General features: G+C 41.6%; 1 protein-coding gene across 1 annotated transcript in view; it reads left to right on the forward strand.

The window, feature by feature from the left end:
- The window catches only part of st3gal3a (ST3 beta-galactoside alpha-2,3-sialyltransferase 3a), a 52019-nt gene extending 36439 nt beyond the window's left edge, over positions 1-15580 (forward strand). Inside the window, exons 9-11 of the mRNA XM_023428887.2 lie at positions 6420-6566; positions 6959-7105; positions 14169-15580. Of these exons, the coding sequence (XP_023284655.1) occupies positions 6420-6566; positions 6959-7105; positions 14169-14273 (399 nt within the window). The 3' untranslated portion in view covers positions 14274-15580. The remainder of the gene's footprint in view (positions 1-6419; positions 6567-6958; positions 7106-14168) is intronic.
- Positions 15581-16706: the final 1126 nt, after the last annotated feature.

The following is a 16706-nucleotide window of genomic DNA, read 5'->3' on the forward strand; positions in this document are numbered from 1 at the left end:
AAACAAAAAAAAAAGCAACGAAGGAAGCAGTAAATGGACTTACATATTTAAGACCTAACTAAATGTAATTTAAGACCTAACATGCGGCTAATGTAAAGCTAGCGGAGCTTGGAGAGTTGGTTATCTGGTTGCTAGGCGCACGCACGCACGCACACAGGTCAGGAGCTGCCGTGGCTTCTACATGGCTTCAAACAACTGCAAATTATGAGAAAACCGTTACTTCTTTTCATAAACCGAAACGACCGTGCCAGACACTGAAGCCAGAAGTTTCTACAGTCTCTATTTTATTCAGATATTCCTTAAAATGAATGAGTAAGCTCAGTGCGATGACAGAGCTGAGCACCCGTGGCACTAATAAAATACTTCACAGTAATAAAAGATAAAAACAGTAAAAGATAAGACATATATAAGAAATAATAATCACCAGTAACATCAAGACCCTCCTCAGCCAGAAAAAGGAGGCCTTCAGGGATGGAGACAGGGAGAAGCTCAGGTGTGTGTAACATGAGCTGAAGAAGAGATTAAAGCAGGCGAAGGAGGACAACAAAAAGAAAGTAGAGAGGAAGCTGCAGCACAACAACACCAGAGAGGTGTGGAAGGGGACGAGGACCATCACTGGCTATAAAGAGAAGAAGAGCCAGGCAACATCAGGTGATGTGGACAAGGCCAATGAGTTCAACCTGTTCTACAACAGGTGTGACACAGCCTCACCTGTTCTCTCTCCCACTGCTTCAGCTGCAGCTTCTCCTACGGCATCTCCTCCACAACCTGACAGTGCAACTGCAACTCCATCCACACTGGGGTCAAGTCTCCTGTCCTTTACAGCGGAGGAGGTTACCCCCTACAGTGCACCTACAAAGAACATATTGCAGTGGATGATGCCGTCCTTTACATGTTCCACCGGGCTTTTTAGCACCATCCAACCCCCCATCCTTAAAGACAAGCTTGAAGGGATGGGGGTGGATCCCTTCTTCACGTCCTGGATTGTGGATTACCTGGCAAGACGACCACAGTACATCAGGCTGGGTAACTGTGTCTCAGGGACAGTGATGAGCAGCACTGGGGCTCCACAGGGGACTGTTCTGGCTCCGATCCTGTTCACTGTATATAGCCGATTTTAAATACAACTCTGAGTCCTGCCACATCCAGAAATACTCGGATGACAGCTATTGTGGCACATATCAGGAACAGGCAGGAAGAGGAGTACAGGGATCTGACCATGGTCTTCAGTGAATGGAGCGACAAGAACTGCCTCCTTCTGAACACCTCCAAGACCAAGGAGATGGTCATGGACAAAGAGACTGGACAAGCTGGTCAAGAAGGCTGGGTCTGTGCTTGGCAGGAGTCTGGACTCACTCAGGACTGTTGTGGAGAGACGCATGCAATGTAAGATGGAGGCCATCTTGTACCATACCGGGGTCGGCAATCTGCGGCTCTGGAGCCCTTCTGCAGTGGCTCCCTGTAGCTTTTAAAAAAATTTAAAAAATTCGAAAATAAATAACAGCTATTTTTTTCTTCTTTTTTTTTTTTTTTTTTAAAGAGAACATCTCTATTTTGGAGATCGAGGTGATACTGATAATATTTTTTCGACTAAAATATACATCACATCTTTCAACGTCTCCATAGCAACATTTACAGCATACCGCCTCTTTCCGCCGCGATAGGTGACTAATCTGGAGTTTTGGACCCCCAGTAAACTAACCATGGATAAATCAAAATAAAGAAAAGTCTCGGAGGAAACAACTGGCCTGTTTACTCTTTTTAAAGCAATTAGGCTGTAGTAATATGTTTTATTTATTTCAAAGTGGGTTACTTTTTATTTTTTTTAATCCTTCACAAATAAGAGGACTCAAATAGGTCTGCATAGTTCTGTGTTTTATTTAAAAGTAGGCATACACATGCCAGTTTTTTTTTCTCCTATTCACAAGAGTTTGGTGTTTTCCTTTGTTAGAACAGGTAAAAACAGCAATAACATGGCAACAGTTTTTTTTGTAGTTCTATAATATCATAAATGCAATAAACTGTAGTTCTTTTATATATATTATAACTATATATAAAACTTTATAAAGCTTTAAGGCTTCAGATGATTTATATTTGTGGGAGAGGGGCCAAAAATGGCTCTTTTAATAGTCGAGGTTGCAGACCGCTGGACTATACCAACCATCCTCTCCACAACATTCTGGCAGGACAGAGAAGCAGCTACAGCTGCAGCAAACATCTCATCTCACTGCGCTGCAGAACAGAGAGGTTCAGGAGATCCTTTGTTCCCACTGCTATCAGCCCATACAACACCTCACCCAAAGGAAGTAGATTATAATAGATTATGAACAACTTTTTAACTTCAATAATTTTGGCAACCTAACACTGACATTTCTCACCTCTTTTTCCATTTTTTTTTTCCCATATATTTGCCCTCCCTTTTTTCTGCCTCTATAAGTCCTTGTTGTCCATCAATTAATGTTTTAAACTTTAACTTTGAAAGACCTTCAGAACTGAAAATTTGTGGTGAGCAAGGGGCATCCAACCCTGACTCAGATCACCAGGTATGTGGAGGAATGGGCAAGATTCAGACTTACAGTGAGAAGCTTGTGAAGGCTACCTGAGATGTTTGGCTCAAGTTAAACTATTTAAAGAGGATGCTACCAAATACTAACAAAGTGTCTGTTAACTTCTTACAGCCTGGGAATGTGATTAGAGAAATAAAAGCTGACATAATTAATTCTCTCTACTGTTATACTGACATTTCATGTTCTTAAACTGAAGTAGTGATCCTAACCTACCTCAGACAGACAGGTAATGTTTATCAGAATTAAATGTCAGGAATTGTGAAAAACTGAGTTTACATGTATTTATCTAAGGTGTATGTAAAGTTCTGACTTCAACTGTATGAAAACTAAACTTTGTATGTAACCATTTAGTAAAATGTCATAGATTACTTTAAACAAATTTGAAATCTATCTATCTATCTATCTATCTATCTATCTATCTATCTATCTATCTATCTATCTATCTATCTATCTATCTATCTAACTGCTAATATTAATACAAAGCCTAGTTTTAAGAACATGTCACTGATCACTAATATGCCCAGCATTACTAAGTGAATGGTGAGAATGTTTCCAACAGCTTGTTTTCATGCACATTTTTGACTTGTGCATTAGAAAAACATCAGAAATTCACAAATATCACAAACAATTTTGAAACCTGAAGGGATGTGGTAAAGGCCAGTGGAAACCTTTGCTGAGAGTCTCTATTAATGGCAATGATGGTCCACCACTTGGGTCCATGCTGAAATTTCTGAAAAACTATTGGAGTGGTCGCCGACAGCACTGATCATTGTCATTTATTTCGTGGCGCTGTAGCACAAAATGAACAAAGAGATGAGCCAGTGTTGTAGTGCAGATGTTTTCAAGCCATAACAGATTGATCTAAGTGTGGGCTACTAAGTCCAGACCAGAGACAGGTGTCTTTATTTGAACATTGCATGCCATGAAGAGCAACTCTGTTCACCATCAAACATTTTGACCATGTTTGGGTTAACAGTATGTCATATATCCTCAATGGTGGGCTGGTAACCAAATCCCAATTTTCTAGGTCAACCACCAGAGCCACCATTTTTTATGCCTCCACACTGGCGACAGTCAGAGGCATATTGTTTTCAGGTTGTCTTTCCGCCCCATTCTCGTGGGCATGATATCTCAGTAACGCCTTGACTATTTCAAATTTGGCACAAACAGTCAGCTGGTGTCAAGCTTAGTGTGACCTCACAAAACACTTTTTAGCCATTACTCATGCGTCTTCAGTGATCTAATCACAGCTATAATATGGTCATCTATAAGTTAGTCAGTTCACACCTTGCTTTAAAATGCGCCTCTACATGTGTCTCGATTGACCACTTGTGATCAGACCTCACTTTCCTGCTTTATATGCAAATAAACAGGTATGTGTTGTTGATTTTAGCCAATCGACAGATGGGTCCGTTGTCATACGCTTGTGTGTGAGTGAGAGAAAAAGAGCAAGCAAGAGAGAAAAAAATCGAGCATTTGCGTTCGCTCTGCTATAAGAATGTGGCCACGTGTGGTCCAGACTGTCTTATGGTCAATGCATCTTTGATGTGTTCGCACTTGAACTTAAAGTTCACCACTTGTGATCAGATCACCAAAACAGATGTTAATACCAGGCGGCAGGCTGCAGGTCTATGCTTGAGGCATTTTGCAGAAACCGGACAGTAAAAAACATTGCCAAAAAATGTGCCTAGGGGAAGACTAATGGCACTAAAATAAGGCAGGAGGCAGAGCAGGTACTGAGTTGAGGCATCTCTGGCTCTCTGACTATCCTCTCAAGTGGTGGAGAGACAATGCAAAGTTTTACCCACTGATGTCATCCATAGCCCAAAGCATGTCTCTCTGTCCCAGCCACCTCAGTGCCAAGTGAGAGAGTATTTTCTATAGCAGGGATATTGTAAATGCCCAAAGATCCCAGCTTCTACCTGGAAATGTAGACATGCTCATATTCCTAAAAAAAAATATTGGATGATGGTTGAGTGAGTTTTCCCTTTTTATGTTTTAGTTACTAGAGAAACTAAACGTCTAATGTAGAGAAGAATTTCCCAGTGAAGGCTCACAAGGTTCATGCTGTGGGAAGCCCCTGGTTATACTTAGTTAAATTCCTCCAGTGGAAAGGGGCTATAAATCTATAAATGAATGGAGCTGGATGCTATTGCAGCTCTATTTTGTGACCTAGGTGAGACTTATTTATTGTGTATATACTAACACATGTAAACATATTCATTGATAGATTTATGAAAGGGTTTTGAGATTTGCTTGTCATTTGATCCCATCTGCTGTGTGTCAATGTTTTCCAAAGACGGTTGTGTCCTCCCAGCAGAGGAGAGGTGTTGGGTTTCCAGCTCCAATAGAAGAGCAAAATGGTCTCATCAGACAGGATTACCAACTGATCCATCAGTGAGCAGCTTGCAGTCTTACAGGGTAACAGTACTATGCTAGTAAGCTAATAGCTCATATTATTGCTGTTTGGTTTCCCCTGCCCTTTACTCCAACATACCTAAGCAAACCCAGAGGCAGGTATCCCAGTAACTGTTCATAAAGAGCCATCAGGACTGGGCAGACTGCTAGTAATTAGTGTAATGGCCCCAGGTATACTGATACAGGGGCTTCTTTCCCTGGCTGGCTCTGTTTGCTCCTCTTGTTTTTCATCAGTGTTTTAATGACCCTGAACTCTCCATCCAGGTCTCAGGGTATTGTTTTCACTGCGCTGCTCAAGCACCCTCATATTTTCCACTCCTGTCCACTCTGCATACCATCCCATCGTGTGACGATAGTAAGAATTGATCAATATTTACAGTGTCACTATGGATGATAAATATTGAGCCCTGACATTTCTGATAACAGATGTACTGTGACTTCAGAAAGTATTCAGACTGTGAGATTACAGTGACCTTATACAGTAAGTCTATTGCAGGCCACACTGCAACACGGATCTAATAAACTTGATGTTCATAGATGTAAATTGGACTGTACGATGATGACACCTACTGAATCATAGGCTACAACGCAAGTCGTTATACATGTTAAATGTCATCTGCATGCTTCATCCAAAGGCTATGAGTTGCTATAGTGATAGAATTGAGCTAAGCAACACATTGATCAGTGCATCATTTCATGCTGCATTCCTATTGACTGGTTAGAAGGCATAGGTGATTGAAGCAGTCACATTGTGAGATGGTCATCCTAAATTTCTGTCACTGTCAGAATTTTGTACCAGGCTCTTCGGTCCTTGGCCCTTGGTTTTAACAGTTGTACCATTAGCTGTTGAACTGAGCTGAAACCCAATACTTGCTCTCTGTCAGTGTTGACATATGCATTATGCATTCCTGACATATTATTTTCATTACCAGCGCACAATGAATCTTGGGATAGGTTACGCCATGAAGGATCCAACAGGTGGATCCTTCATGTCCAGGAAAACAAGGACACATTTGAAAGAGCATTCAAACTTTGACAGTCTAGTCACGCTACTGTGACGCAGTTGGGCTTCAAATGTAGCCTCTGAAGATGAGACCCCTGAATTCTTTCTTTCACATTGGTTATGTTCCAACTAAGACAGTGTGTAACTCCCTCAACAGAGCGTCAGAAGAATCTGCCAGAAGCACAACCATCTCAGAAGCACAGTCAGGCCATTATGGTAGAGAGGCTCTTTTGGGTAAAAGGTATAAAACAGCCCACTGATCTGGCTCACTAGCTGCTAAATGCTATATAATGCTCACCAGCAAGTTGCTAACTGCGTCTGTCTGCTGTTGGTGGTGGAAGTTTATCTTTTTCACTGGAAACAGCTGCCTGCCAGAGGGCAGTGATAGTTGAACCAAAACAAGTTTAATTTCCCCACTCTTTGTCTCTCAGCGCAGCACTGATGGCTTCTGGAAGTCGGTGGCCAGACATGTTCCAAGGGAGCCAAGCGACATGCGCATCTTGAACCCCTACTTCATCCAGGAGGCCTCCTTCAAGCTAATAGGCTTACCTTACAACAGTGGACAGATGGGCAGAGGGGTGAGTGACCTGTTGTTTTCCTAGCAGTTAGTGTCCGTTCAGTTCTAGATAGAGGAGAATCAGGAATAGCGAGCTGTTTCACACACAGCGTTGAGTTAATGGTCAGGACTGGAGCTATGGGAGCTGAGTCTCCTGTCCTTCTTTTTGCATTATGAAGGCTTCTGGGGACACACAGCAGCCTCAAAACTAACGGTGTTACTATTAGGCTATTATAAATATAACCATGCTTCAGATTTCACATCTGTAAAATATCCACACAAAAAACATAGTGTATATGAGGCTCCTCTGTCATAGATTTACATTTACACCACATGTTATATGTCTTTTGGGATACAGATCATGGCTGGATAGCCTGTATCATACAAATTCTTTCACTTATGTCTGTTTTTCAGAATATCCCAACCCTGGGGGCAGTTGCCATAACGATGGCCCTTCATAATTGTGATGAAGTAGCTGTGGCTGGATTTGGGTACAACATGAGCACTCCCCATGCCCCATTGCACTACTACGAGAGGATTAGGATGTCAGCCATCAAAGAGGTACCTGAAGACCTGATCTGTTAAGATGATGCAGCTGGTTCTCATGCCATGCAATGCCTGCTGTAGAAAATAACTTGGAAGTTTATCTGGTCCAGGCATGGATGGACTGTGAGAAAACGGATGAGTAAAAGTTCCCCACCTTCAGTCACTTTGATAGTCACTTAATATAGCGCCTCTGGCCCCGGACCCCTACCTCTTGTTAATTGATTAACTATATTACTAGGAATTATTTTTATGTAGGGGAGTACAGACAAAAATGTGATAGAAATGTCATTAAATCAACGTACTTAATAGATTTCTTTTACACACACTGGCAATGTCAAGCCACATATCATCGCAGGTTGACATGAGGGACTGTGTTAGAATACCCCACTGTCCTACAGCAATCGATCGCTCTCTGGATCGGCACACTTGACACGCTAGACAGCGTGTTTATATCGCCTCTATGGCTCATCCGGTGAGTATTTCCCTCTAAGTCACAGGGAAATGGCAGGTGGAGCATTTTCATCTTCTTTAAAGTGACTTATTTCTGCGTGGAACAGAATATCTGTCTTAGGAAACAGCACCATACAGAGCTGTAGAATTTTATATGATGATCCAAGAAACAAAAATATTAAACCACAACCACACTTACTTTGGTTTTGGCTGCTATATCCTACTTTTTTTACCCAAAATGGTCAGATACAACCTGACAGATATGTGTGCCCCAAAGTTACAAGGTGTGAACAAAGGTTCGAACAATCAAAGACACACAACATAGCAGTGGGTGGCAATAGTGAGCTACTTCATAGACAGGGACTACCACATAAAAAGAACAAAAAGGAAGGTGATTATATTGTATTGCAAGTCAAAAGAAAAGAAAGATCTGCAGAGGGCCAGCAGGCCACAAAAAACATGACAAATGTCTGAGTAAGACAAGAATAACCAGTTGTGGCTCTAATAAAAAAAAAAAGGAGATGACATCTGCTTTACACTGCTAAAGTAACTTACGTAAGTTCCAGATTACCAGCCCTCACACTGTCTTCATAACTTTGCTGGTTATTAACAGAGCTAAGCTACATGCTAGCAGCCACCAGACTGTATTTTAGTGGGTAACTAACTAACTGCCTTTTGAAGTGAGTTGAGTTGTTGCCCCTGCTGAAGGAAGATTGTGACTCAGTCAGTGTTAAACTAGTGCCTGGCAATTAGATTTCAGCTCACAGCTGCTTTGGGTTCAGAGGTTTTCAGCCTTTTTATTTCACGTGCGGACACGTTTCCTGTCCGTGCCCTTCACCATCCTACAGAATGTCCTGCAGTTACATGTGTGGCCACAGGGGGCGCTGTTGCTGCTGCTCAGCAAAAGTTACATGGTCAACTGACAACAGCATGCTATGCTAACTACTTTTCCTTTTCTGAGTGGAATACAATCTTGACTGTATGATTGGTAAAGGGACAGACTCTTCTCCATTCAGCAATGCACCAAAGGTTGACAGCTGCTCTCAGATGTCACCAAGGGAGACGCCCACTCAGAATTTTTCCACAGATTTGTCTAAAAAAGATTTTATCTTCTCATGAACAAAGGAAATATGCACAATAACTGAAGTATCATAGGTTATATTTCCATACATATAAAGAGAAGAAATGAAATGAACAGAGATGTGTAACTGATGAAATTTAAAATCTTGTTGCCATTTGACAGAAATGCTGATTGGCTTCTTTCTTTTTTTGCTGGATTGCTAGAGATCTATATTTGAGGGGCTCAGTATGACCCTCCAACTTTGAGCTGTGAATTTCCAGTGTAGGTTGATGATTCATCCTCTCCATCCACAGGTGTCTGACCCTCTATTTCCTGCATGTTTCAGTCTTGGTGAACGATACTCCCACACAATATTCACAACGCCCAAATTTGTTAGCATTCTGACCAACATCCTTTTTGTTAGTTTTCTAGGTTTACGCTGCAGTGGAACAGTTTACTGTGACCTTTCTCTCATTTAAAATGCCTCTCTGGAATCTAGGAAGGGATTTATCTAGCATGCTGAGTAGTGGCCTGGGATGTGTATGAAATCTCAAGAGTAGAGAACGTTGCTGGGTGCTGGTTTTTGAGAGCAGGACAGTCAAAGCACACTATATACAATGTCGAAGCTGCCATTCTATCCACTTCACAGTCTCTAGCCTGCTCATAAATCACTCTTAGCCAAGGTTATTGAGACAGACATGCAATCCCCTGCATGTTATTTTCACCAACATGGACTTGTGTTTCAGTTCAAGGAGGCACAGAGCTGCTTGGCCCCGCCCCCTACCATGTATAATTGAGACAGGTGAGAAATGTGTTCTTTTCTACACGCAGTTTCCCATATGGGATGAACATCTTTGGTGGTAGGTAGAGCGTTTTTATTCAAATTGGTAGAGCACAGTTTTATTCAAAACCTCATGAACATTAAATGAGCTGAAAGATGTGAAAGTGTTAATTGTTGATTTTGTTTCCGGTATAATGGCAACTGTCCCCTTCAGATTTGCTCAGGTATAGCTAATGATTGTTAAATCTCTAAAGTTGCCAAACAACAAAAGAGAAATTATTGGCTGGTTAATAAGATGCTTTCTGCCTGCAGCCATTTGTCAGCCACAGATGTTTTAACCAAAGAAGACATGCAATGTATATTGTCTTTTTGAAAACACCAGTTTTGGCTCTTGCTGTAAATTATTGATCAGGATGATCACCTCATTTCAGACAGGTAACTGGAGGGATCTCGGCATTGGTCGAGCTGGTAAACAGAGATGTGACAGGCCCAATCTAAATGCTATGTCCTGCAATCAATCCATTGTTGTATGTCTTGTTCCACTAGTCTCACCAATAGTTACCAGTTAGTAAGAAAGACAGAAACTTTTCATGAATGATGCTGTTTGATCTATCTTCTAACAAAATAGCATGGTTTCAATGTGAGTGTGTGCGTTTAAGAGTGCAGTGAAGTCTACAGGGTCATCAGGTTCCAACACACCACATCCCTCTTTACCTGCACCCACACACTCAACACAACCCTCTGTAGCAACTTGTGTTCATTTTTGTCCACAACATCACCATCTAATATCATCAAAAACCAGCTAACAACACATCAAGCTAACCGGCATGTAGGTGTCACTGCTGTCATGATTAGGTGTAATGCCATATTGTACCAAAGGGTGTAAGTGGCGGTTGGTCACGAGACGAGAGATATGGTTTTTTGACATGTTGTTGTTAACCTGCTAGGAGACAAAAATGAAAAAGAGTATGTTCAAGAAAAGTTGCAGTTCATTTCATGCATAATAATGGAAAAAACAACCAGCAGCGTACACTTCAATCCACTGGGTTAAACAAGTAACAGTTAAACAAGCATCACGTACCTCGCCTTATGCCAGGGACACACTGCCTGCACACACTGGCTGCGTCGCTGAGTTGCTACAGAGAATTACGCGAGTTCACACAAGCTCCGTCTCTGCTGCTGCAGCTCTGTCTCTCTACATAGAGTTTACAGGTTACTGGAATGTTGGATTTCTTTTTAATATAAATTAATTTCTGACAGAAAACATCACTAAAAATGTCACTGTCTCCACATGCAGCTGCTGAAATGGTTAAAAATATATTTATGTTTTCATGTCTGTGTCATATTCTGATTCAGATTAGACATAGAAACTATAGTGGAAGGAGTCAGTTTTATGTAATGATGCTGCTCTGATGTCACTAAGACATCAATAGGTCTTTTCTCTGTCTGTTTTTTCTGAGACATGAAAAATAGATGAGACACCAAATCTCTAGATCAGTGGTTTTCAAAGTGTGAGGCACGCCTCCCTGGGGGACGCCAGAGAACTTCATGGGAGGCGCAGCGTGAGAAAAAATAAAAACTAGAAAAAATTAACTGTAAACATCTGGTAAGCTAAACTCAGCTATGCATGTGGCAAAATGGATTGATTTTTAGTAGCTACAGTGAGAGAGGAGACAGAGTCAGGGCAGTTAGAAAATGGAGGAAGTACAATCTACGTTTATTCCTTTCTCAGTGCATCCCCGCATCAACCACCTGTACGAATCAAAGACGCAGGGCTCTGTCTTACACCCAGTGCAAAGCGGTGCAAGGCACAACATAAGTGTCTTTGTTAGTTTCAGACTGACTCAGTTTTCATTTTCCTGTCCAGTGCCCATGTTTTTTAGATAGAAAATACACTTGTGCTCTGGTCTGAAGTCAATGCCGCAGTATTTCACTTATTTTAAGGAGCATTATCGAGAGTAATATGCCCCTACATAGACGGGCGCACAACGTGCATGCGCTCTGCTTCACACCAGGGGAGTGAGCTGAAAAGGCTATTGAGATGTTTGGATAATCATCACAATACAGCCTCAGAAGGTCGGGGCTTCTTTGTTAAGAGACTCCATGACACATGAGGCTCTGCAGAGAAGTGTTCTTTCTTACCCGGTAAATCAACATCTTTATGTTCTCTGAGGGGGGCACACTGTCCCACACTTTGAAAACCCCTGCTCTAAATCATGCGACACAGCAGTGAGGTATGAGATGCAGACAGTTTGTCCACTCTAACCCATTAACATTGGCGCCAAAATCAAAATCAGTCTGCAGCCGCCACGCAGCCAGTGTGTTCCTGACCTCAGGAGACAACGAGCGTACACTCCTGTCTACCACATAAGAGCATACAGCATGTCAAGCTAACCAGCAGCATGAACCAACCAATCCTCTTCAGCTACCATCCCTTTGCAATCAACAAAACATCGCCATAACTGGACAGCTACTAACTGTTATCAATAAATATAACGTCACATTTTAATCTCATGATTGAATATTATTGGTTAAAGTGGGGATACTACTATAGCTTAATGCTACTATTTTTTCACTGTCACCTGGAGAGCAGCAGTTGTGTGTTATGTCCAGTTCATGCTGTGCACACTTACACGGATAAGATGAGGGTTTTCGGACAGATCGATCAGCTGTTCATTTCCTAAACTAATCCTGTCACAAAGCAACAGCTCTCCCACTGGGTGTTGGAGGCTCTTACTTTTGCCTATACGAGTAAGGGTCAGCAGCCTCCAACAAGTCTGTGGGCGCACTCGACTCGTGGCTTGGCCACATGCTGGGCCTTATTCCGGGGAGTTTGATCCTCACCTCTCACTTTTTTCCACTTCTATATGATGGAGGTCTCAGCCCTGTCTTGGAGTCCTAACTGGAACAAAGTGACTCTCTCCAGCAGGTTGGTGGATGTTAGATTACCTTGTATGGCAATACAGGAGCTACCACATCCCATAGTTAGACAATGTCGGAATATTATGAAAAACTTAAGGTTATTTGCATAACCCCCATAACATTTCAATCACATCACTCAAAGAACCAGGCTTATGTTTATAACCAAAAGTTACATTTTTTATTTTATTTTTAACCAGATTGTCATTCTTTTTTTTCTCTACCCCACTTTTAGTTTTTCTCCCATTCTGACTATTATTTCTCTCTCCTACTTTTTTTTTCTCTTTGGGTTTCAAACAAGGAACCAACTCCTTGTGATACTGCAGATAAACAGAGAGGATAATTATCCTCTTGAAGAAGCAAGTGTCAGTTTGATGCCTGGAAGTTGGGTGGATATTAAAGGAGCAATACACCCACACTTACTAAATATTAGTATCTGTGCTGTGCCATGGTCACATTTTCATATTTCTTTATTTGTCTGGCCAACTGTCCAGAACCCGAACATAGCCACGTAGCTCACTCATTATTTCAGTGGCTGATTTGTAAGATAATAATTGAATGAGGTTCAGACTGAAATAAAAACTAAGATGTTGACATTTGATCAAACTAGTGTTAGAAAGCTCCACTGGTTCTGATTACCTTCTTACAGTGGAGGTAACATAAGTCTAGTTGGCAAAGTTAGTGAAAAGTAGCTTACAGATGCTTTCGGCTGTCCTGTGACCCTCACCTTACAAATATGGTATAAGATCACAGTGTGAGGGGAAACGAGACTGTGACTGTTCTGTTTCAGTATCAATACCAGGTGTAAATGAAGAGCTCTGTGGTCACATGTCCTTATCCAGATAATGTATCCAGTCTAATATTAAGAGCAGGTGAAGATGGCGGTTTTCAGGTTAACCTGACATTAGCCATGCTGACTCTCCAGGAATATGGGCAGATCTAAACATGAATTGACTCATATGATCAGTTGATCATCTGCTGCATCTTGATTGTTATAACAATAATAGCTTAGTGACAAATTTGATCAGAGCCTTTAATTGTGATTCTCTACTGTCAACACTGATAAATGGAAAAAAAGTTGATGCATTAAAATAATGAAGAGTTAATGTGTTTAGTTCAGTACGTTATTCATCTCGTACCTCACATAGATTGGCAGCATGAAGCAATAGAACATTACTCTGATGGAGCATTTAGCAGCTTGTACATTATTGGAAATCTGTAAGATTAACAACATTAACCAACACTTCCTCTCCTGTCTCAACTTGTCCCACGGTGACGATGTCCCGCCCTTTGTCTTACCCCTGCATTAACACTTTCTCTGATCCATCCATGTGAAACCGGTTAATCAGATCTTGGCTCACTGATTCCCATCTTAAAAAACTTCAAACCAAAGAAATGTGTCCCCGTTCTTAAATCTACAATGAAGGTGGCAACCTGATGAAGATTACATACAATCATATAGCTTTACAGCAGTCCTCTCCATTGAACTTTGACCTTTGACCTCCAAAATTCCAAAAATCAGTTCATCGCTGAGTCCAAATGAAGGTTTGTACCTAATTTGAAGAGATTCCCTCAAGGCGATATCACGTTCACAAGAATCAGACGGACGGACGGACAACCTGGATACATAATGTCTCCGGCTCTGACTGTCACTATACACACAACACCAGAACATGTCATAAAATAACACTAATAACACTTTATTCAACACTGTAACTCAGGAGGATGTGACCATATTTTCTGCAAATTCGTTGCTTGGTTGAGGAAACAGCCAGGAGAGTGGTGATTCTAGTTTTACTCTCAATTTGTTGAAAATGCAATAAATTTCATGCAATGAAATAAAGAATGTGTCTCTGTCCCCTCTGCAGTCCTGGACTCACAACATATCTAAGGAGAAGGAGTTCTTGGTGAAGCTGGTGAAGGCTGGAGTCATCCAGGACTGGACCAATGGGATCTGTGGTGCAGGATGCTGATGGTCTGCAGCACAGCACTCACTCCCACCTGCTCCAGCACCTGAGGAGGGGCACCCAAGGCTCTGTAGACCATGTTCCCAGCAGAGCAGCAGCTGTCACACACCATGGTCACTGCAGGGTCAGGCCAGGCCGGGAGACTCTGCCCCAGTGTTGCACTTTGACATGTTGCAGTTGGCCTCTGCGTTTTATCACAATATTTAGCTTGTCCTAATTGCAGGTTAGTCTGTATATACATGGATTTGGTGCTCTGGCTCAGGGGTCTGTCACCAGTGTTGGGGATCAAACCAGCACCTGAAGCAGATTGCTCTCCTCCTAGCCCTGCTGTAGGCTGGAGAGAGGAGAGGATGAAGATGTCGGGTTTAAACATTGAGCCTCTGCCAAGAATACCTCTACAAGTGTCCTTCTGCTTACACATCTGAATGTAATCTGCATCAAACCTATAGTCACTGATTTATATCTTCCAGCCTCTGTATTCAACAGGTGCACACAGTGTCTCAGTGTCAATATGAAGCTAAGGAGCTTCCCCAGCAGCAACATGGTCTGTCTCATGACACAGATGCAGAAGGGTCAGGTTATGTTTGTTGGTGTGAGGCAGCAAGGTCCCATGATCCCTCAAGACCTCCCCCCCCCCCCCAGTGTCCACTGGATGTGCACTCGTGAATGTTTGTAAATGACAATTGATTTAAAATGATTTTTTAATGATGCATTTCATTTGTTGACTTGGTCTTTACATACAACAATAACAATCAGTTAGTTTCTTTTTGTTTGTTTGTTTGTTTCTGTAAAGCAGGAGAGAAGATTTACCAATCAGAAAATACTTAAACTAGAACTAAGACAATGTGATGTAGTGCAGTAATTAAAACCAACAGAGTATGTTACCAATCAGAAACAAGCTGCAAGCAAGTGTTCAGTCTTCTGTAAAACGAAACATTGGCTGAACAGCTCCGACCAAAATTAGAATGTGTGTAGTGAAATGTGGTGCAACTAAAACAAGCTCCATCCAGTGGACAGGAGGGGAGACCTCACTAAGTCATAAAACGTCCAGATGTTGATGTGTCACACTGTTGACTGTCACTGACCACTGTAAGTTAATGCAGACATACCAGCTGTGGGCTTTTCCACAGTGGTGCGCTGTGTGTTGGAAAACATCTGTGTATTAGTCCAGGTCAACAGGCATATCTTTGATTTGATCAGCTTTTCTTCCCATCTCATCAAACAATGTTTTCAGATGAGGGCATGTAGGATATTATAAAGATTTGTTGGTGTAGATAACACAATTTAATTTTCACAATAAACAGTAAAAGGCCTTTCCATGTTAAAATAGACTCTACAAAAGAACAAAATTAGTAACAAAAAACAAACACTTCAGATAAGGTTGGGATATCAAACATTTCTGATCATTAGACTAATGACACACAAGAACTCGGGCATCGACATGTTGATGAGAAAGTGTCAGTGATTGGTCAATTACTGAAGTGACTGCAGAAAATTGAGTTTAATCTGCCTCATGAGAGATGTTATCATTTTATTACAAACATTTCTAACCTTGAAATTCACTGTGCAGCTACTGTCCTGTCTGCCAGTCTCAAGTACAATCACATGATCAACGCTCAGCCAATCAAATTAGAGCTGACTGTACTTTGAACTCTTTGCTTGAGTAAATTTATCGAATCAAATCCCTAAAGCCAGGATGAGACATCACTGTATCAGCCTAATGATCAACAGAGGACATGAAGAAAGAAAGAAGCACCTAGCTTGTCTTTCACCAGTGTTTTCTCTGACCTGACAGGTTCACCTAGGTTTAAAAAAAAATCTGCTTATGCCTGCTAATTTTGGTGTTAACAGTGTATTAGAGAGACAGGAAAGTGGGGTGAGAGAGAGGGGATGACATGCAGCAAAGGGCCTCTGGTCGGACTCGCAAGCCAGCCACTCAGTATACTTTCAAGATCAACTGATTTGATTTGTAAAATGTTTTATGAGGAAGAGGATGTGTTCAAGACAGCAGACTTCAAGAACATAACTGTTATACTGAAATAAAAACACTTGAAGGCGGCTAACAGCATGTTAGCCTGGATTACTGTTGTGAAGCCACATTTGAAGAACAGGCTCCAGGTCTGAGTTGAATTGTATTGAATCATTTGCTGCTTGTTGAATGACTGACTTTGTATTCATGTGAATGGATGGTGTCAGGCAGGTTTGTGTTGATGCTAGCTCCTTCTCAACATGCTTTAAAATCTCTCGTCTCTGTTGATGGCCCAGTGTAAGAGCAGAACACCTGTATGATGATTTACTCTCCTTAGTTACTTCATCTGGCCCTGCCAAAGGCTGCTATCTCAGGCCTCCAGTCATGATCAGTGTTACTCTCAGACACATGAAGTGAGCTTTAGAGTCTGTGTGTGTTTGTGTTGCTTTACAGACTCAGCACAGTTTGTG

The sequence above is a fragment of the Seriola lalandi genome, unplaced genomic scaffold (assembly GCF_002814215.2).
Source record: "Seriola lalandi dorsalis isolate HSWRI2012SDOR001 ecotype SW California unplaced genomic scaffold, Sedor1 jcf7180002054885, whole genome shotgun sequence".
In the NCBI taxonomy this organism is placed as follows: Eukaryota; Metazoa; Chordata; class Actinopteri; order Carangiformes; family Carangidae; genus Seriola; species Seriola lalandi.